General features: G+C 29.2%; 1 protein-coding gene across 3 annotated transcripts in view; it reads right to left on the bottom strand.

Moving 5' to 3' along the window:
* Positions 1-22,620, bottom strand: part of LOC142324433 (A-type potassium channel modulatory protein KCNIP1) — a 445,118-nt gene that overhangs the window by 150,406 nt on the left and 272,092 nt on the right. For 2 of the 3 annotated variants that reach the window (XM_075365264.1, XM_075365263.1), the window contains exon 2: positions 19,735-21,215. The exons of the other annotated variant lie outside the window; for it this stretch is intronic. In XM_075365264.1, the coding sequence (XP_075221379.1) occupies positions 19,830-21,191 (1,362 nt within the window). In that variant the 5' untranslated portion in view covers positions 21,192-21,215 and the 3' untranslated portion in view covers positions 19,735-19,829. Of the gene's footprint in view, positions 1-19,734; positions 21,216-22,620 lie in introns of those variants that run through there. 3 annotated transcript variants of the gene reach the window in all.

Genomic DNA, 22,620 nt, shown 5'->3' with positions numbered 1-22,620 from the left:
AGAATAAATTCATTTATGATCGATTAACTGAATATTAGATAAGTAATAACATGGTCATCTGGTCGTTTGCCAGGATCGGTAATTTTACAACTATTTTTTTTTTTAAATCTGTAAAATAAATAATATCAAAAACCAAAATAAAAGTTCAACACAAGTAAAAAACAAAAATAACCTTTTTAAACATATTTTAGTTACCAGGTTTCAAACAAAGCTTCAAAAAAATCTAATATTATACGAAATGATTTAGATATTAACTCTATAAAAACATACTACTTAGTCTTTTCCCAATAATTAGTATAGTCCAGAATTAACCAAAAAATCAAACAACAATAAATGATTTAAAGGTAAACAGTAACATCACATTTATTTTCCATCGTCAAAGATTAGTATTATTTGCCTTATATAGGTATTTCTTTATAGTAATAGATTATTTACTTCTTAATTGTTTTATACCAGGAAAATATTCTTTTATTTAATGATACCCGTATTTCTAAACTTTATTATTTTCCCTTGGAGTAAAGAATATTCAACTGCAATCGCAATTCCAAAATCTTTTCCAAGGTATAACAAACCCATATTTACATATATCCTCGAAACACACACAAACACATTACCATACCAAAACACATAGCTGTATACAGACCATATAAATTTCTGCATATAATAAATAATGTAAAAGTAATATGTGCATATACAGTAAGAGAACAAAAAATTATGAATGAAAAAAATGAATGGTTAGAATACTAACCATTCATTTAAAAGGCATCAATAATTAAATTAGTCAATTAATTCTATTCTACAGTGCAACGCCTCCTTTAAAAATCTACTAACCTTTTCTAATCATTTTTCATTTAAAAACTCTGTAACTATTCATTAATCAAAGATTCAAGAAGCCAGTTAAAATTTCCGATAAACAAAATTTAGTTTTTTTATTGCAGAAGCATCATTTTGACTTAGATTTTTTTATTATATGAAAGTTGCTTTAATTAAAATAATAGTATTAAAAAAAATTACGTTTATTTACTCTTGTACAAAAAAGCCTTTTGTGTAATTAGTCATTTCTCTTTTGGTATCTAGAATTTGGAAAAGTAAAAAGAAATTACATAGTTTTGTGTAAAGAAACTTTTTCTACTTTTAATAAAGTTTTAAACCAAGGTTATTTAAAATTTAAATTGCTTTCGAAAAAAAAATTAATCCACAGTTACATGATAATGATGCACTGAACTTTTCATATAAAGATTCTATTCGGTTTTAAGTACAAATAAAGATGCATGAGAAGAAGGAAAAGATTATAAAGAAAAGAAAGATGTGCTATTATTACTGAAAGAAAAGAAAAGAATGTATTACAGTAAGACAAAGACGCGTAAGCGGGGAGGACATTCAGGGACAAGAGAGTATTGTGTGGAAAATGTTAGGAAAAGGAAAGATGCTGGAGGAATGGACACGGTTGATTTACTCTGATAAATGATCAGAGCTACAACCCCCCTTCTCAAATAACCACCCACTCAACCTCTTGCTGATCATTTCTAACCCACAGAGTACAATTAATTTTGTTTAAAACAGGCGGCTCAACAATTTATTGCGACTTAAATACAATCTTCTCCAGTCTATTACATTAACCTTGACTATCCTACAGTTATACCAGATGAATAAATAGTAATTTACAAAATTAATTGCTTAATTAAATTTCAGAGTCTTCTTGCAATGTATAATACTTTGTAATTTAAAATTTAATGGTTCGTATAATCTATACTAAGGTTGTTTCTTTTTACAATATATTGTAATAAAGATAATCTAGGGTAAAAATATAACTAAATATATAAATTGATGAAAATTTAATATGATAAAATTGGGAAAAGTCGTGGATGACAGACAACTGTACTTTTAACCACAGTGGCTCAAGAGTCATACTACCCTGAATCGGGTTTAGAATTAACGAAAAGGTTTGTTGCGTTTCTTAATATTATAAGAACATGTTGATTTTTAGATATATATATTTAGTTTACTATCCTGTGATTGTAGATTGAATTTTCTCAAAAATTATGAAAGAACTTCATAAAAAAATGCCTATTAACACCAACCTTCTACCACCTTTTAAACACCAAAAATTGCTTGATTACAAGTTAATTTGAGGGCGTAAATTTGGATTTGGTGTTATAAGTTAATTAAAATTTCATCGAATCCTCAGATCTCTAATATTTGAACTTTTATTTTTAACGGTCTTCCTTTTCCTGTTTAGCCTCCGGGAATCATCGTCAGGTATTAATTTAGAGGATGATATGAGTGTAAGTGAAAGTGTATTCTTGATTCTTGTACAGTCTCAGGTCGACTATTTCTGAGATGTGTGATTTGATTGATTGAAAACCCAACCCACCAAAGAACACCGGTATCCACGATCAAGTATTCAAATCCATATAAAAATAACTGTCTTTACTAGGATTTGAACACTGGATCTCTCGACTTCCAAATCAGCTGATTTGGGAAGACGCGTTCACCACTAGACCAACCCGGTGCGTTATTTTTGACGCCCTACAGTTTGCTTTTGTAACCGTTGGCATTATTTACAATAATGTATTGTATACTATGATCAATTAATAAATGTACTTACATACATATTTGAAGTAAATTTCTGAATTATAAATAATGAATACCATGGATTTTTATAATGCTTTTTATAGTAATAAATTGAATATCAGAGGTGACCAGACAAAAAAATCATTTATACAAATTGTACTGTCATTATTAAATCAATAAAATTCCATACTGGGATTACAATCTTAATTGAGGAGCGAAGTTGTTTCAAGAACAGGTAATGGTCATCCTTCAAGTGATATTTTTTGTGTTCACCATAATAAATTGTAAATCAATATATTAATATATATATACTATTATATTATATTAATATAATATAATATTATCAACATAATAATTTTACAAATAAAAATATGTAAACACCAGTGTGTAAAAATACGAATGTATTGGCTGAAAACAGTAGAAAATGTTATAGATTGACTAAAATTAGTCTGTTCGTTTAAATAAAGCTATTTTCTAAGAAAGCAAGGCACAGAAAAAACGTAAGCGAAATCTTTGGAATAAAGTTGTCAGTTTTCTTTTCTGCATTGGGGGAAATTTGACAAAGATTGGAGAGAAATGACAAAGATATTACTGTAAAGTGTGAACTAAGATTCTCCGATATGCGAGATTATATAGTTATTTTTTTCTGTTTACGAACCCAAACATTTACTGGAATTTTTATTTAAAAATATTTTAGTTGGCGGAAAGATGTCAGCCAATGCATCATTATGTTTTTAACATAAACTAATATTAAGTAATAACTAGGACAAAAAATGAAAATTATTTTAAAATCACATAAAAAAATTGTTGAAATCGATTCATCTGATAAATTGGTACGGCACCAAAAAAAAAAAAAAAAATAATAAAAAATAAAAAAAACAATTGGGAACGAAAGCGTTAAAATAGAATTTGAAGATAAAATATGAAATAAAATATTCCGAATCTTCAAACATTTCATTTCAAAAAAATAAACATTGGATGGATGAAGTTAAGGTTACATACGATTATTAATAGGAGTTTGCCTTGTATGAAAAAATCTGAATTAATTTTTACCACCTAAAAAAATAAGAAAAGCTAAATTTAACCGTTAAATTCAAAATTATTTATTGTCAACATCTTGAATTTTAAATCTTAGTTCCTCTCAACATACACCTTGCTCTTGAACAAACCTCAAAAGTCATATGCGTATAAATCAGGAGATCTAGGCAACCAGAGCAGGTCCCTTTTTTGGATATGATATGGTTAGGAAAGAGTTCTCTTAAAGCAGTAATAAACGCAATGCTGTATAATTTGTAACAATATCTTGCTGGAACTATGTAATTTATTCAAATCGAACTAATTCTTACCTCAAAAATGTTGTGATCCTGTCTGTGTAACGCGCTGCAGAATATAGTGTTTTCTCTATCGTTTTGAAAAAAGTTGATCCAATAATGCCAGATGACAAAAGTGCACACTACATTGTGATCTTTGAACTATGTCACACCGGTTTCTCATATAACTAAAGTTGGTTATCATCATTCTAACATCAACTTATTTACGTTGCCGTTCTGGTGAAAAGGAGTTTCATGTGACATAAGCATATGGTGAATTTTTTTTCATCACTATCCAAACGCATTCAACATTCTTAACAAAAATTCTTACCAGCAATTAAATTAACATTTTTTAATTCCTGAAAAATTTGAATTTTATAGGGGTGAAAGCTTAAGTCTTTTTATAAGATTTCTCAGATTTTCGATGGTTCATTGATATTGAATGCTAATGCATATTTAATTGCAGATTGATTGGGCTGCGCGTTATGGCAATGGCAGTTAAAACCTACTAATGTTTACTGACGTTCTAAAACGTTTTGCTGTTCATTGAGCTTTAAATTTATTGTGCACCCAATTTCCTCAATCTTTTTAACCCCAATTTTAATTGGATGAACAGACTGTACCCGCTCTTGATGCGGAATATTGAACCGCCTGCAGAAAAACCTTCGTACAGTTGACGCGGAGTCACCATTTTTATAAAACAATTTATCGTAGAAAGCACGATATGAACCTAGTTACTGTTCCATGTTTACTAAATGATAATTAATGGCTGACAATATTTTATCAAGCTTAATACCCTCATCTAAACGTCAAATGAATAACCTTTTAAGTTAATACATTAAAAATCTTATCTTATATATATATACATATATATATATATATATATATATATATATATATATATATATATTTAAACGATTGTTTGTTTGTTTATCACGTTTGGGTTCCTATACAATTCATCCGATTACGATGAAACATTTTGTTGTGCGCACGCCCCTGAAGGTTTCTGAATTAGTTTGGACCCGCTAGGTAGCGAGGGGGCGAGATATTTCAAAAAAAAATTATTTAAGGTCCGATTTGGCTCATATTCAAAATATATATATATTACAGTTACGTGAAAAGAAATATTTTTGCAAAATATAGACCCGCTAGGTGGCGCTGGAGTCGAGATATTTAGAAAAATTGTATTTATAATCCGACTTGGCTCATATTCAGAATATATATATTTTAGTAAGTGAAAAGAAAGATATTTGCAAAATATGAACTCCCTACCTGGCGCTGGGATCGAGATATTTTGAAAAATTGTATTTATTGTCCGATTTGGATCATATTCGGAATATATGTTACATGGAAAGAAATACCTCTCAAAAAATGGACCCGCTAGATAGCGCTGGGGTTGAAATGTTAAGAAAAATTGTATTTATAGACCGATTTGGCTCATATTCAGAATATATATTTGCTACGCGAAAATAAATTTTTTTTTTTGAAAATAAATGGACCCCTAGGTGGCGCCGGTCTCTAGATATTTACGAAACAAACAGACTTTTTTCTTCTATATTTATAAAAGGCAATGTTCGTATGTGTATCCGCTATATACTAAAAAACTACTGGTCCGATTTACACGTGGGATAAACGGAAAAGGGAAAAAGGGATAAAGTGAAAGGTTAAATTTTGTGAAGTTCCGTAATGTTCAGTTTTTTAATATTTTGTATATATAAATATCAAATCTAGCAATAGCGAATCACTGCCAATGACGGGTCTACTAGTATAGATATAAATTCAAAATATTGAGATGCACATATAGAGTACTATTCCCCTAACCAAACATCATGTACAAACTTGTTAATTATTACTTTTTAATTACAAGTAAATTAATTATAATTCATTTATAATTTATTATATTTTTATAAATTACTTAATGTTAAATAAATAATTAAAAATGAATTACACGTTATTTTTTTTCCGTTTCTAATAAATGACCAAATAAAGTTTAAAGATGATGGTGGGATTAAAAAAGAGCACATTTAATTAAATTATTCTAATTTAGATTTTAAAATGTATTCAAATTATGGAGAAATAAAAATACTTCTATTTTCTGCCATAGACTACCACAATAACAGAACACTCATTTTATAAAAACAATGAGATGAAAAGTAAATATACCGCTCTATATTTTAATTTTATAACTCTCTTAAATTCTGATGCAATAGATATCTTTGTAAAAGTGCTTAACATACAAATGAGAGAACGAATAATATTTAGCAGTAAATGAATGATAATTTATTATAAATAATAATTATATTCTGTTTCTAGGATTGACTTGACTAGACTACATATTAAGATGGATAAAATTATTATTTTAAAAATAATAAAAATAATTTAAAAAAAGCTTTAATCTTGTGAGTTATTATCTAGGAAAAATTTTGAAAAAATATAACTAAAAAAATATAGGAAAAATATGAAAGTAAGATATCGATAAGAAATGATCAAACTTTATTTATTTCTAATAGAAATATTTCAGTTTCTGCTGTACTCCTACCTACATAATAATCTCAAGTAAGGGTGAAGGGCGGAAAGTACTGATAAATAAATACCAATTTTATAGGTCGTATGCTAAGTTTCAATCGATAGTCAAATAGTCAAAGCGTCTATCATGTGATTCTGGAGGTCGTGATTACGGAGTGAATCTCTACTGAATGCGTTCTCATAAGCAGCTGCGTTTCTTGGTCGTTTTATGCGCACATGTATTATAAGTGCTTTAAATGTTGGTTTAAAGTATTGTGACAATTTTTGTGGTGTACTCATGCAATACTCACTTCTATCCATTATGTAACTGTTTGCTACATTTTCCATAATTATTTACATTATGTGGCACTGCGGAAGAAATTTAAATAGTTCAAAAAATTTATTACTTCTTAGGTTACGACTTGACCAAAATATATGTTATTGGAAATCAGTATGTCAGATAAATTTACTTTAAAATGAAATTTTTATATTTTTTTATGAATTTTTATTCTGTATTCGAAAAGAAACACTCCTGAATAAATTACTTTTTTAAAATTTTTTTCCCCAATAATAAATTTATGTAATTTAATTTATTAATTCTCAATATTTAGGTATCACTGTTTCGTAATTTTTTCAGATAAAATTGAGTCTAATTATATACTTTTAAAATTTGGTTGCTAACGACAAAAAACAGTAATAATAATTAAAATAATCCTGGTCCTAGGTGAGATAAAAACTGTTTTCCTTATGCTTCTGTAATACCTGGACGTCTCAAGAAGTAACCTTATTGGAAATTGAAGAATGTAAAGGATGTAAAATGACTTCAGTCAAAGCCACCTTCAATCACCGAAGTTAAGATCTTGAGTCGGCACCATGATGGTCTTTCAGTTTAGTGGCAAATGACCTCAGTAATCGGTCCCACTTAAAAATAATGCTTTTAATTTTGGGAAAGGGAAGTGGAAATACAATTTACGCCTGGAGTTCCAGGGCTTCCGTTGGCGGCTGACATCTGGCTAAAGCCAGAAGTCAGCCGCCCGGAACCGTTTTACACATTACTTCAGGCCGAGTCCTTCTATCCTAGCCTGGGAAGGCCGCCACCTAGTTTCACTGGCTCAGGACAATCCAGGTCATCCTTCTTAGCCTTGAGAATGCCCCGACGAATCGGACAAAACCGAGCTGCTCAGATTCCCGAGCATCACCACAACCATATTATGGGGTCCAGTGCTCCAAAATCTGCCCTGTAGTGTCCTTCGATCTCCGCCCACCGATCACACGCAAAAAAGGTGAACTCGTCGTCGTCTCGTACACCAAGGCAGATAGTCGAGGGACGGCGCTTTCTGTATAGCGCGTAAGTACGTACGCGTAAGTACGTACTACGTACCCGTGACCAGTTAATAACTGGTCACGGGTAAGAAGTAGGTAGTACTCCACCTCTTTCCCGTCGCTTTGTCCACGGTATGATTAGAGGGATAAGCCTTAATGTCCATCGTCATCATTCTCTGGTCTTGTGATCTCAGGTCTCTTTCCAGGCGAGGAATATGCAGGTCCATTCCTCCACGATGATAGTCTCCCGATCTTCGTCTGCCTGCCGCCTCCTGAAGGCCGCCTGGTACCCCCTTGCCAAAAAATCAGAGGGTATGACAACCGCAACCACCAGAACAGGAAGATCAATAAACATCTGAAATGCGCAAACGACTCACAAGGGAATGGTACGTTGCACTTGCGCGAGCCACTTCCAGTTTTTCTTAAATCTTAGCACCTTGGCCCAACTTCAGCCCCGTATAACAGGACGGAGTGATCCGTGGACATCGCAATCAACCGACTGCTGGCCTTCGGTTCGCCGACAAGAGAAGGAGGTTGTCTGAACGCTTTTTCGTTGGAACCGGTCTCCGTCTTACCGAGGGCTAGAGATAACTAATGGTCGCTAAGCCAGGCTCTGATCGCTCGACTGAGACTTATATGGGCGCGGTCTGCAATAAGAAGAGCAACGTCATCAGCGTACCAAGGCAGACTCTTTCGACATCTCCAGCCTCAGGAAGCCATCGTCGATGGCATTCCAAAGATCGGGGCTGACGATCGACCCCTGCACCGACTCCGACGTGATCGTGGCCCTACGCTAGCCGCGTAGGGCCTACATTATTATATACGAGATCTACATTATTAATAATAATAATAATAATATTAATAATAATTTTAATAAGAAAATTTAATAATTTCATTGAAATTTGGATTAATTTTTATTTAAAAAGAATTTTACATCAATCATAACTAATACTGAATATTAATGTAATCTTTTAGCTATTAACAAATTTTGTAAAATTTTACCCACAATTAATTTGTCTTTTTTACGATATAGAAAAAAACCCAACTATTTTGGTCATAAATTAAATAACATGACAGTAGTAAAGTTTCTTTTTTTTTGTGCAAAAAGAAATCATTATTTCTATCTCGCTTTTGTGTGACCGTTTTCAGTGACCTAAATCGGATAGATTAATACTCCGGGACGAACAATAATTTGTATCCAGTGATACTAACAAAAGTTCAATAAAACTTATAAAAGTAGAAAAATGATGCTATTGATTCTGCAGTATGTTTTATTTATTACGGAAATAAATTTAGGTAAATTACTTGTATATACTATAAATCTGGAATGAATTACTTCAGTTGGTTTACTCTACTATCCCTAACATCCATTAGGTGTGCTCCGTTCACATAAGGCCGCCATTAAGTTGTTTACTCATCGTATATGTTCATTGTTAAACGACAAAATTCAGAATAAATAAAAAAATATTTACTACTGTAAATGTGGTAGATGTAAGAAATACGGTATATTAAGGCAATACGACAATATACATAATTTAGAAGTTTTACAATTTTGAATAACAATAATATATCTGATTTTATATCTTCCGTTCCTCGGATTATTTCTCAAAAGTTTTTTTATTTTTTAATGGTTATCCATCTTTACTGTATTAATTTATATAAGATAAATAATTACCGTAAATTTAGTTAAACAAAGCTTTTCTAATTATTTTTCATCCTACAGTTGGTTGGTGAGCTTATTAAAACGCACACATCTACAAAGCAAATATTCTTCGTTAAATGAGTACACCAGAAAATAAATGTATCCAGGTTGTATGTAATCTCAAAAGGCAACCCACCAGTTTTTTTTTTCAGAAACTGCAAAAAAATTCAATTTGCAAAGTGGAATTTTTTGTTTTTAAAAAATCATTTAGTAAAAACTAAATGATTTCTACCCAATTATTTTCTAGATACATGTTCCAATTCGAATGAGCATAATTTAATGCAAATGTTCTCTTTATCTGTTGATTGTACAATTTAAACGAATAGAAATGTATTCACATATATAATACTTGTTCCCATTAGCTCACATTGAGGCAAAAAAGAAAAATACGGTAGTGATTTTTTGGGGAGAAGATGAATGTTAAATATTTTTTTTTGTGATTTGTGATCCTGATAAAAAAACTTCAACATTTGTAAGAACAAAAATTGTTAAAGTGCTCCGGTAAAGATTTGAAATCTTATTTCGCCCAAAATACCCCACTTTAACAATTTCTAAAAAATTTAATACATTCTTTCATTCCGAAGGATGTACCTGTCTACAAATTTTGATGAAAATCGGGTCTCCGGGCCTAGACCAAATGTAGGCCAACGAACATACATATGTAACTACGTCCGTCTTAACAAAAATAGATTTTTTGGACTTGGAAGCACGGAAATGAGGTTTTAGCGCTGATTATTTACAGTTTTTTAAATCTGATTTTTATTCCTTGTACGAAGTAAAGGCAGTATTGTGATCGCAAAAAATTTCGATTTTCAGATTTCAACGGAAACATCCATTTTGACCATCTCTGAATCCATTTTGACTAGTTTCGGAGTGACCTCTGCATACATACGTACGTATGTATCTCAGATAAATCAACGATTAGCCGTAGAATGTTGAAATTCTGGATTTAGGACTGTTGTAACATCTAGTTATGGACTTTCCCTTTTGATTGCAATCGACTGAAAAAAGTGTCCAAAAGAGCCCAAAATCTCCAAAAAATTTGATTTTTGATTTTTTGTTAACTGCAGAAATAAGCCCTCGTTGATAACCTTTCAACGATATATCGTAAGTGGTACTTATTTTTATTTGTTCCAGAGTTATAGCCACATAAAATTATAATTAATGAAATATTTCAATCTTATAAGGGGAAGGTACTTGGTTCGAATCAGACTTCATCTTCTTTTTTTAACTTTTTTTAATCAAAATATATTGATTTATTTATAAATACTAATTCCTGATTGTAAAAACTTTTTTACAATAAATAATAATTCAATAATAACAATAAAAAAAGGAAAAAATATCAGAAGTTACTAATGGAAAAAAATATTACGTACTTTCAATTTTAAAAAATGTGTGTATGTAATTTAAAAGGCGTACAAGGAAAACATGTGGTGTCCACATCAGATTTTTAAAAATGTTTCCTTAAGGCACAAAACTTGAAAAAAAAAATCAATTTTTTAGATCTTTTTTTTAAATCGATTTATATACTTTCCGATTGTAGCTATAGCTACTATAGTAGAGTATATTGCTGTAGTCGGGAAAATAAAATGACTAAGAATTTTAGAAGTGGGGTTGCCTTATAAGATTTTTTTTTAATAGTATTTTTCCTTGTAATATGTGATTCTGATGTAGTTTTTTGATAAATTATAAAATATTAGTAGATAAAATTGTATTGTTTACTCTCTTTCAGAGATAGCCCTAAAATCTCACGACTTAATATAACACCTTTCAAACCAGCTTTTTGTAATTTTAGATTATCAAGTATACGTAACCAAATCAAAGACAAAACATTTACATATATACAAAATGTTTCATTAATTTTAAGTCAAGGGGGTACAAAAGTAGAAGAATGTGTAAAGGGTTATTTTATTGGTCAATAGAAATGCTTTTTTCTTTGTCATACATTATAAGAGCAGGTAAAGTAAAGTTAATAAACTATTTTTGATTATTTGATCTATGGTTATTAATGTATGGAATTTTTTAATTCAATACGATTTTCATTATACTAAAAAATTATTTTCCTTAGTTTAGTGAAACCAAAAAACCTAAGGTTATTATATTCTTGCATAAAAATAGGTTGAGGCGTAAAGTGCACCCGCAGAATTACTGCATCAAAATTTTAGCACACCCTTGAGAGAATAACCCATAGTCCAAACGACAACTCGGGCTGTAGATGTAGCGTACAGTGTATACATTAATAAATAATTTTGGTAGTTCTTAACGGATTGAATGTATCTTGACAGTAAACATAACACACATTTCCCTGAAGGTTAGAACTTTTTAACCTCTTGTATATTGTATGTAATATATATATATTTTTATAAAATTTCCTAATGAAATTAAAATAAAAGTGGGGTTATTTTTATTTAAACAGCTTAGATACAATAGTAATAATATATTAAAAATCGTATAAAATATAAAAGTAAATGTCAACTGTAGTTAAATCATTTACTTTAGATTCGTTTTTGAGAGATTAATATGTCAACATTACAGTAGTGTTTTAATACCGACATTTATAATCTAATATTATACAGTTGAGGACAAGTATTTATAAATAATTAGAAAAACCTCTAATTCGTTATTCACTTTTTATATAAAAGTGTTTAAATCGTGAACAATTATCACTTTTTAATGAATAATACCGCAGTTTTACTTAAAATAAGTTTATTTTTACTGAAAAAAATTATTGATTGATATTTGTTGAAATCTGAAGGAATTTTTAAATTTACTATTTTTTTTATACTACCAATACTTAATACAAACATTTTTTTTTTTTAATTTTATGTAAATAGATATTTCCGGTATACTGAAATGTTCAGTACACTGGAAAATGGGAAGAAAATATAGGTGGTCAGTACTTACTGACCACCTATATTTTCTTCTACCTATATTTTCTGACCACTTGGTCAGAAATTAAATATTTAAAAAACTTATAAATAAATAAAAGATAATACATATGTATAAAAACTTTCAGAATTTTTTTCTTTTTAACTTCACCCTAATTTCTGTCCCAAAGGTACAGTAAATTTTAACGTGGATAAAAAATAGAGTAGCTTTCAAAAATTGTTTTAAATCCCTAAAGTCGAAAAACACACATTTTAGGATTGGCCTAAACTAATATTTTTAATTGCCAATAAACAAACACAATTTAATAATATAAAATGAACAGATAATTTAATTTTAAAGCAAACCTAATTTCAACTAACAAGTTTAAGTTGTAATTTACTTTAAAGATAATGTTTAAAATAAGTTCCGTTATTGTTTATACGAAGCCCGATGTAAAGTACATGTATACGCGTATATGGTTATCTACATACATAATAAGGATGTAGCTAATCGTACGTAAATCCTCAGTAATGCGATTATAATTGTTTCTTTCGTGTACCTCAGGGACATAATTTCAATTAGCTTCTTGAATTACTGATGAATGGCAATTTATTTATGTTAAAATTTACATTTTATAGTCTTGAGTCAACGGATGGACTTAAAATTATCAATAATGTATAATTCAATGAGGCATCTAACATTATTTCACTGTTTTTTAGCCTCCAGGACCACCTAAGTGTATCTTCAGAGGATGAGATGAAATGAACATTTTTTTTAGCGTGTGAAAATGCCATGCCTGACAGGGATTCGACCCTCCAAATGAAAGGCCGAGATGCTACCACTAGCGCCACGTAATATTATTACACATGAACGCTTTAATCATTATTTAATAACTGTTTCTGAACTTGGTAACGAACTTTTTTGAAATGAATAGTAGTACAAGTCCTCGTTTATTGAAGAGGAATTATTATCGCATAGTCAAAAATAAAATCTGTACAAATCTAGAATATTGTTTTTAATTTATTTCTTTAATAACCGAATTAAAAATAATTAATAGTAATTTCTACTATTAGTAATAAAAACAGCTAAAAATTAAATGCCCAGTATTTTAACTAAATTCAAAGTACAAATTCACAGTATTTCATTTAATTTCTCGATAAAATACTAGACACCCAGTATAAAAAAAAAAAAAAAAAATAGTACAAAAACGAAATGTTCGGTAATTTTACAAAATACCGGTAAAAATGGTAAACATTTAGTAAAAAAAATAAATGTTCGGAAAAGAAAAAATTAAACTAGGTGAATATTTAATAATTTATTTATTTATTCTAATTTATCTATTTAAGTGGTTCCTTTGCTAAACAAATTTACAAAAATAAAAGGAACAAAGGTAAGTTTTTAAAAATTTATATAATAAAATATAAATAGAAAAATAAACTAGTACAGAAAGTATAAAAAAAAGTGGGTTTTAATAATAACGTAATAGAATGAGCTTTAATTCTATTACGTTTTAAAAAACTTTAATAATTAATTTATCTATTGCATATAAAAATCCATTTTTTTAACTTTTACTAGGCCCATTCAAATTTATACTATGTGCTGTTTAGTTAATTTGAATATATTACGGTGCAATTTTTTTTTTAAATACTGCGAAACTTATAAATAAAATTCTAAGTATTTAGTATTTTGAATGAATAATAAGGTAATAAAATACTGAATATTTAAATGCTAATCATTAAAAACAAGTAAAAAATTGTCGGATTACATAATTTTTGCAATCCATTTTAATAATTTTTGCCATATCTCATCTGTTTATCTACTGATTTAAACAATTAGGATGCCATTTTGTTCATAGAAAAAATTAAACTTCATTTAATAAATATAATACGATAAAAGTAATTTTTAATGAGCTGTAATATAATTAAAATTTTAGATTTTTCGATATTTTGGAATTTTCTAAAATAAAACTTTTAAATTATTTATTTTGATATTAAAATTCATAATTCATTAAATATTGTTTTTGATTTATTTCTTTAATAACCGAATTAAAAATAATTATTAGTAATTTCTATATAAGTAATAAAAACAGCTAAAAATTAAATACCCAGTATTTTAACTAAACTCAAAGTATTTCATTTAATTTCTCGGTAAAATACTAGACATCCAGTATAAAAACTTATAAGTTTATTTGACCTATTAGTACAAACTTATAATATAAACTATAATAAAAATATAAACTTCATTAAAATATCTCTGTCCACTCTTAAAATATTATTTTTATTAAAAAAATACAAAATGGGAGAGGTAAACTAAAACGAGATTTGCCCATATGACCTTTTTTTGTTTGTTAGATGCGCTGAATCATTATCTTAATTTTGGCCAACACCTCCCGAGATACCTCGTACTATGGTATGTAAACACGTGCGTGAATAAATTTTATTTTGAAGTTTTGTTGACTTAACAATAGGCTACACAAATTTCTGCTGTTCAGTGTTTTGTCAAGACTACTTACATGACAATCCGTCATGTGTTTTTATTGCATAAAATTCTATTTTAACTGAATAGTTCAGTTAATGTCATTTTTAAGATAATGTGTAGATCAGCAGATAAAATCTAATGAAATGGACATTACAAATTAAATTACCGAAAGTTTTATTCGTTTTTTTTCTAACCACCATGAAGATATTCATGAATGTTTATACAATGTAGAATGTACCAGAACCTTAAATCTAACACAAAAACTAACATTTTAACATTAAAGTATTAAATATAATAAATAACACAGAAAAAGTCAGTTCATAGAAACATTGATTGTAATAAAAAACAATTATTTACGTTTAAAGAAGTAAGTTTTGAATGAAGGAATCATCAAACCTTTGGTTTCTTATCTTTGAGAATTCTAAAAAAAATTATAATTTGAGGAAATTATAAAAATTGGAAAAATAAAAAATATAAAGGTGCTTCTATCATATATCAACAATTAACAAACAGCCCATAACGGCTTTCTTTCAATTTTAAATAATACATTAAAAATAGGATACATTGAGAAATTATTTCAAGTGGTTCGTTGTTTATCATAATAGGAAATTAAAACTGTATGAAAAACTAACTCACATAAAAGGCAGCTTTCACAATATTTTGAAAAGTTTGGTGAAGAAATATTTATTTAGATATCAAGAAAACGTTTGCTAAAATGCTTCTTGCATATGTATTTCTTTAGAAGATGTTAGAGAATTTAATAGGTATCTCAGCCCCAGTTGGAGTTTTCATACGGCCATTGATTAGGAAAAATTCCCTGGGTTGATGCATAGTAGACATCTCCTCCATTCACAAATATTTGGAAATCAGTTAACTTAAACATGTCCTGACAACTTTAGCATGTCTCGTAGGATCAAGCTAAAACTTGCCTTTAAAGGAAGAAATGAATCAGAGTTAGTTAGAGAAAGTTCAAACTACCCAAAACAAACAAACTGTCCAAACAAATAGCTCTACTGGCAAGTGTCCCTATAAGGCATAATTCAGACAATGAGCATCCATCAAACAAATTTCTTCGATAAATGATTATTTATCTAAGATATATTATTTAGGATGACAGGAGCATATTACTAATAAATTATTTTAGTTATACAGAATAAATAAATGATAGTAATATTGCTTTTCCACCAAATATTAAAGAGCCAATGGAGAGTAGTCACCTCTCTCCAGTACTGAGTGGAATGTAATGTATCCAACTAAAATGTAAACGTCACCAGACTTCTCCCGTACTTCAAACTTCTCGAAAGAAAAACGTAGATAGTCATCATAAAGAGAGATGGAAAATTTTTCGATAGTTTATAGATGTTTTGGTTAAATTATGAGAAAATAAGTTGTAAGAAACAAAGGTAGGAACTATTGCGTTTTAAAAAAACAATTTAAAAACAATTACGTTTAAAATAAAGACTCGGAACATAATGAAACATTCCATTTCTTAATGAAGAAATAATTTCAGCAAACAATCATACAGAGAAGATACTTAAAAAAATGTAAGAAGAAAAGAAAAAAACAGTTGCAGAAAAGCGAAACATAAATATATAGCAGCTACCGGACTATCGAGATATTTACAAATAAAAAAAAAATCTGTTTTCTTTACTTGACAATTTAAGTAGAATGTCAAATTCTACATTTGGTTTTTCTACATACAATATAGACTAGTAAAAATTTTATTGATCACAAGTAAAAATATGTATTATTACATTCTAGTTACAAACCTTGTTTGTAACTTGAAGCAGACTCTAAGGTACACTCTAAGATAATAGCATAATATAAAAATAACCTCGTGATATACATTTGTAATAGATGACGAAAGAGGTATTTGAGCAGTTTATAAATGTGTACAAAAGGATTTTTTTTACTCGTAATAAGAAACAAATCATCTAGCAAAGTGTCATCTACAGTAATTGGAACAGATATTAGTAAGTAATAATGTGTGATAAATATGAAAAGCATGTGCATGGAAATATTTTTTGGCGGGAAACAGGTGGTGGGTTAGGGATGGTTGCGAGGCCCGGTGCGTGACGTCATGCTGATCAATCGAGCCAACTGCGCGCCCTGTGGTTGTCTTAATAAACAGTATGCTCGCGGATTCTGCGTCGATTTGCTCAACGTCTACACTTCAATGAAATATATTAATATACTGTCTCGCGCTTTTTATAAAAATAATCTTCTTAATTGAATCATATAACCTGTCGGATATTAAATGGTGTTATTGTAATTCTGAATAAAGAATCTGAAATAAACTTTTTTATTTATATAATTTTAAAAATGATTTTTATCTGCTTCATTCTTTATTAATAAAATAATAACTAGTAGGCATTTGGAGTTTAATTTGTAGGGGAAGGTGACGAGCTGAAATTCTTATAGTTATTATATCCAACATATTTAAATCTTACGAAAAATGAATGAAATATTATGATACAAAAATAAAAAAATTATACAACGAGATAAGCTATATATGTACGTATTAGCTCCTTTATCAGTATAAAAAAATTCCTGTTGTTATTTAAATGGTTTAATAAAGAGATTCTCATAGTGCAAAACACTTGCAGCAACAAGTAATAACCGAAATTTTCAATTAGAAAACCTATGAATTGAAGGAAACAAGTCTAAAATTCAAAAATCTCAAAAATTAATCTTATTTCATACACAAAAGATATAAAATCTATTAATTGTAATTTTCATTATTCATTCTATCATAAGAAATTATACAAATTCGTCAATTTTCTTTTGAACTAGCCGATGGTTTTATCGTCTCTGTATAGTTGAGTAAAACTGATGGGGGACTTAGATAACGAGTTTCAATTGTAAGGAAAAAGAGCGATAAAAAAAGACGGCCTACACACAAAAGAACCGGCTGCTGATTTGTTAAACTAGCCTATAAAAAAACACTAGCCTGAACTGAATTGTGTTTTTGTAAAATAAAATATTTTTCGGGTAACATTTCTCAACGTAGATATGAAATTTAAAAAACATAATCTTTTTCCTATTTTCGTTGTTGAAAAACAGATTAGCAATCTTAAATCTCAACCTGAAGAAACTTTCTATACCCAAATGATTGTTTCAAGAATGCTACCTTGAAGCACTTACTGTGTTTGGATAATGCACTTAAATGTATAAAATATAATCCCCTTGGAAAACCGTTAGGGAGGGGGTTTATGCCTAAGATGGAAGCAGCTTCTACTGTTTTACATAGACTATCTGAAGCAGATGTAACAAACCATCTACTTGCTTTTACGGAATCCAAAGTTTCAATGCAAAATTATTAATTTTCAATCACTATTTTTCCAATATTATTTTTCCACTTCAATTGTTCTACTATTTGAAAATTATTATTCAATAATAATTGATTTCTATAGTAACGACTTTATTTTTCTGCTGTATTTTTGTAAACTTAATCGCAAAATTTGAGAGATGGGAGTAGTTTTTTCAAAATTAATTCAGATAATTTGCCTCTTGTTTGTAACTGTTAGTTGCAAAATTTCATAACGATCAGAATAAAACTGTAGATCTGTATAAAAGACAAACGAACACAAACGTATTTCTTTGTATATATAGGTAGAAAATACAAGAGATTTATTATGTTTTTTGTTCTACTTTTTTTCTGTTTAGCCCCTGGAACCACCGTAAGGTATTTCTTCAGAGAATGAATGAGGATGAATATAAATGAAGTGTAGTCTTGTTCATTCTCAGGTCGACTATTCCTGAGATGTATGGTTAAGTGAAACCCAACTATCAAAGAACATCGGAATCCACGGTCTAATATTCAAATCCGTATAAGAGTAACTCCGAACATTTGTTAAGTACATTTCATAAGAAACCTACCTATTGTAATTGATACCATGATTCGACTTCCGATAAATTTCGACATATCTTCGTGTTTCACATCCCCCAGACCACAAAACCACCGTCAGTTCAAAAGTTATATATATATATATTTCACTTTATTGTGGACACGATTAACTGCCGTAGTTTTGCGCCAATCATTATCAAATTGAAATATAAAATATAACGACCCAAAATATTAATCGAGTTCTTTAATGGGCAAAATTGGACCATGGGGGTGGAAATGGGGGGAGCGCTTTTTCGATAAAAAACAAAATATCACTATAACTTTCTTATTAAGTAAAATATCCAATTCGTTTAAAGTTCTTAATATTTTTTATATAAGGGTCTAAAACTTATCTAAGTAAATTTTTTTTATATCACCGACCATTGGCTCAGGAGATGGAAAAAATTGGATTGCTAAGACAAAAAAAAAATCATACCTCCCTTAATCGGCACAGTATTAAATCGGTTTAAAGTGCTCGTTAGTCCTCTAGAAATTACCTAAAATATTTTTCTGAAACAATTTTTTATATGACTAACCTTTACGGCAAGGGATGACCAAAATATTGCTGTAATTGTAAGAAGATTGGCCTTGTCAGATACTAAAAATTTGAAACTTTTTTCTCATGCAACCGTTGTCGTATTGAGTAAATTTGAAGTTTTTCTTAACTTTAAGGCGGAAATATTTTTTATTCTCTACTTAGCACCGGTGAAATCTACCTCCGCTTTCCAGCGTGCCGAAAGGAATTTTTTTTTGTTAGTAACTAACAAAAACCTTTATGTCTTTTGTTAGTTAAAACAAAAAAAACACGGCAAATCTTCTATCTTTGTATTAGATAAATGGAAATGTTAACTGAATAGAATTTTGAATGAGCAATACTTAAATGGACTAGTTCAACAAATAATGAATACTGAATATGGCTACGAATGAACATCGGATGCACAATGGCAAATGAGTTATAGCCTATTTCACTTCCACCAGCTAGCTATTTTCTTAATTGTAGATTGTGAATCTCATTGTCAACTATAATATCTAATCTATTGAAAAAAACAAATTTAATATTACGTGAAACTTCATTTATTAAAATAAAAATAACAATGAATGTAGATTAAAGTAGCACATTAATTTATATTACGTTATATTTTTAATACATTTGAATTAATAAAAATAAATACGATAAAATAATTTACGTCGATCGATAAATCTGACGATTTCTTGAGATATATGTATGTATAGCAGTTTCGGTATCAGCACTAAGACCGCAATTACGTAAATCTAATGTATACAATTTTTTATTATGTTCTGCAGCAGAAATGAACGAATCGGCGCAAGAGTCATCTAAATGATTGTTACATAATATCATTTTTCGCATAGATTTTGAAAATAGCAAACTATCACCAATTTTTTTAGCACTTCTTGCTGTTAAACCGGTACCACTTAAATTTATCTCTTGTAAATAATTATTTTTTACTATAGCTGTTGCTATACATTCACCTCCAATGTCCTCTATTAAATTAAACTGAAGATCGAGTGTATTTAATGGACAACAATCTGGATTTTGCAATGCATAAGCTAAACCTGCAACACCGTCGCATTCGATATAATTATTTAAAATTAAAAGAGATTTTAAATTCTGATGCTTCAACAAGAAATTACCCATAGCCTTAGCACCGATATCACCTACTTTACAATGTGATATTTCTAATACTTCAAGCGTAGTTTTTGTCAATAAGGTATTTAATATTATATTAACTCTGACATTATCAATATTACATCTATGTAAACGAAATACAGTCAAGCAATTACAATCTAATAAACCTTTACTTAAATTATTTATATCGTTTAAACTAACTTTAAAAAAATTCGGGTTATATTTCATACCGATATTAAGAACACCAAATTTTATTGATATTTCTTGCAAATTTACTAATGATTTTAAAACAGATGATAAATCCATATGATCAGGTATACATTCACCGCGTGAACATTCACCGCGTGAACATTCATCTGGTGGTATTGGTTCAGGTAGCATATTTCTTGGTGGTTTTAATTCATTTATAACAAGATGATTTACAAACGGTGAACAAACAACCATAACTTTTGATACTTCATCCCAATCGATGTAACCGGGTTCTTGATAATGTATAAATTCTTGTACATATTTTTCAATGTACATAATTTTCCACGAATCGGAATGTTTTGTAATATCTAAAGGTAATCTGGGCCATCTATATTCACAACGACGTTTCCAGTAAATACCGTCGTCTATTATAGGTGCTACTAATTCTACCGGTAAATCTGGTGGCAATATTTCAAGTAAATAATCTAAATCCGGTACTGGCAAAAAAGGTAACACGTTCTTATGCTTTTCAAAATTATCGGCTAACGTTTGTATGCAAATATATGCTAACGATAATGGTACTCGTTCGTCCCATGTAAGATCTTCTGATCTAATTAGTCGAAATCTTTCTCCCATTAACATTAACGTCTGATCTGATGCGGCGTACGCCCGTAGCGTATTTACAGGTATTGTATGCGGTACTCTCATTTTTCTTATGTAATTCTATTAAACCTGTTATAAAATAAAAAATAAAAAATTAATATATATCCGTTTTGATTGTAATTTTAATTAAAATAACTTAAACAAATATTATTGTATATAGGTGTGTATTTATGACTGGGGAATCGGAGAAGAAATAATATATTGGTAGATTGTTGGTTGAATTGAGTGTTTAATAATAATAGAAGTCTTGTTAGGTAATGTTACAGGTTACCGATTCATCAAGTAGTTAATGTTGTATTTAATGATTTACCATTTAAATAGTTTTCAACATCCATTTTGTTATTACAAATAAGGTCATTATTCTTCAATTTGTCTCAAGCGTGGATTATAATTGTAATTTATCTTACAGCCAGATGAAAGATAAATTTTAGCGATAAATTGTTAAGATCATTTTCTGCGTTTCGTCTAGTTTTCATAAATATTTTAAAGATTCTAGTAACATCACCTAGTTAAATTAAACTCGAAGCATGTATGCACGAAAAACATACTGGTCATACTGAGAACTGCGTCTCTTTTTATACTTCCTTGTACGAAATAAAGGAAATATTGTGATGACGAAAATTTTCGGTTTTCAGATTTCAACGGAAATATCCATTCTGAATAGTCTCGGCGTGACGTCTGTACGCACGTATGCATCTCGCATAACTCGATTAGCCATAGGATGTTGAAATTTTGGATTTAGGACTATTGTAACATCTAGTTGTGCACCTTCCCTTTTGATTGCAACCGACTGAACCAAAAGTGTTTAAAAAAGCCTAAACCCCCCCAAAAATCTTGATTTTGGACTTTTTCTTAACTGAAATAATAAGCCCTCATTGCGAGCTTTTCACCGACATAAGTTGTATTTATTTTCATTGGTTCCAGAGTTATGGCCAAATAACATTTTTATTAATGAAATATCTGGATCTTAAGGGATGACACATCGGTTCGAATCCGACTTCATTTCCTATTTTTTTTAATTTTTTTTTTTAGTTGAAATATATTGATTTATTAATAATTATTAACCTGTGATTGTAAAACAAATTTTACAATAAACAGTAATTCAATAATAGCAATAAAAAAGAAAATGAAAAAAATCAGAAGTTATCAGCGAAATAAAATGTTATATACTTACAAAAATGTATATATGTAATTTAATGGGTGTACAAGAAAGTCATGTGGTGTCCACATCAGATTTTTGAAATTGGTTAAAAAATAACTTATGTTATAAAAATTATTTTTAATTCTTAAAAAGTTAAGAAATTATGTTTATCATTTTAAAATACTTTATTACTGCACTTATTTTTTCTGTTGTATATAAATTTTACAGAAAAATATTCACTGCTAAATAATTATGATAAAAAAATTTATGAAAATAAAAATATCATATCTATTTCGTTTTTTTAACGATAATAAATAATTAAGGACAAGGAAA

Source organism: Lycorma delicatula, chromosome 5 (assembly GCF_047948215.1).
Source record: "Lycorma delicatula isolate Av1 chromosome 5, ASM4794821v1, whole genome shotgun sequence".
NCBI lineage: Eukaryota > Metazoa > Arthropoda > Insecta > Hemiptera > Fulgoridae > Lycorma > Lycorma delicatula.
Note: the sequence above shows the minus strand (reverse complement) of the source record. Positions and strands in the feature narration are given on the sequence as shown.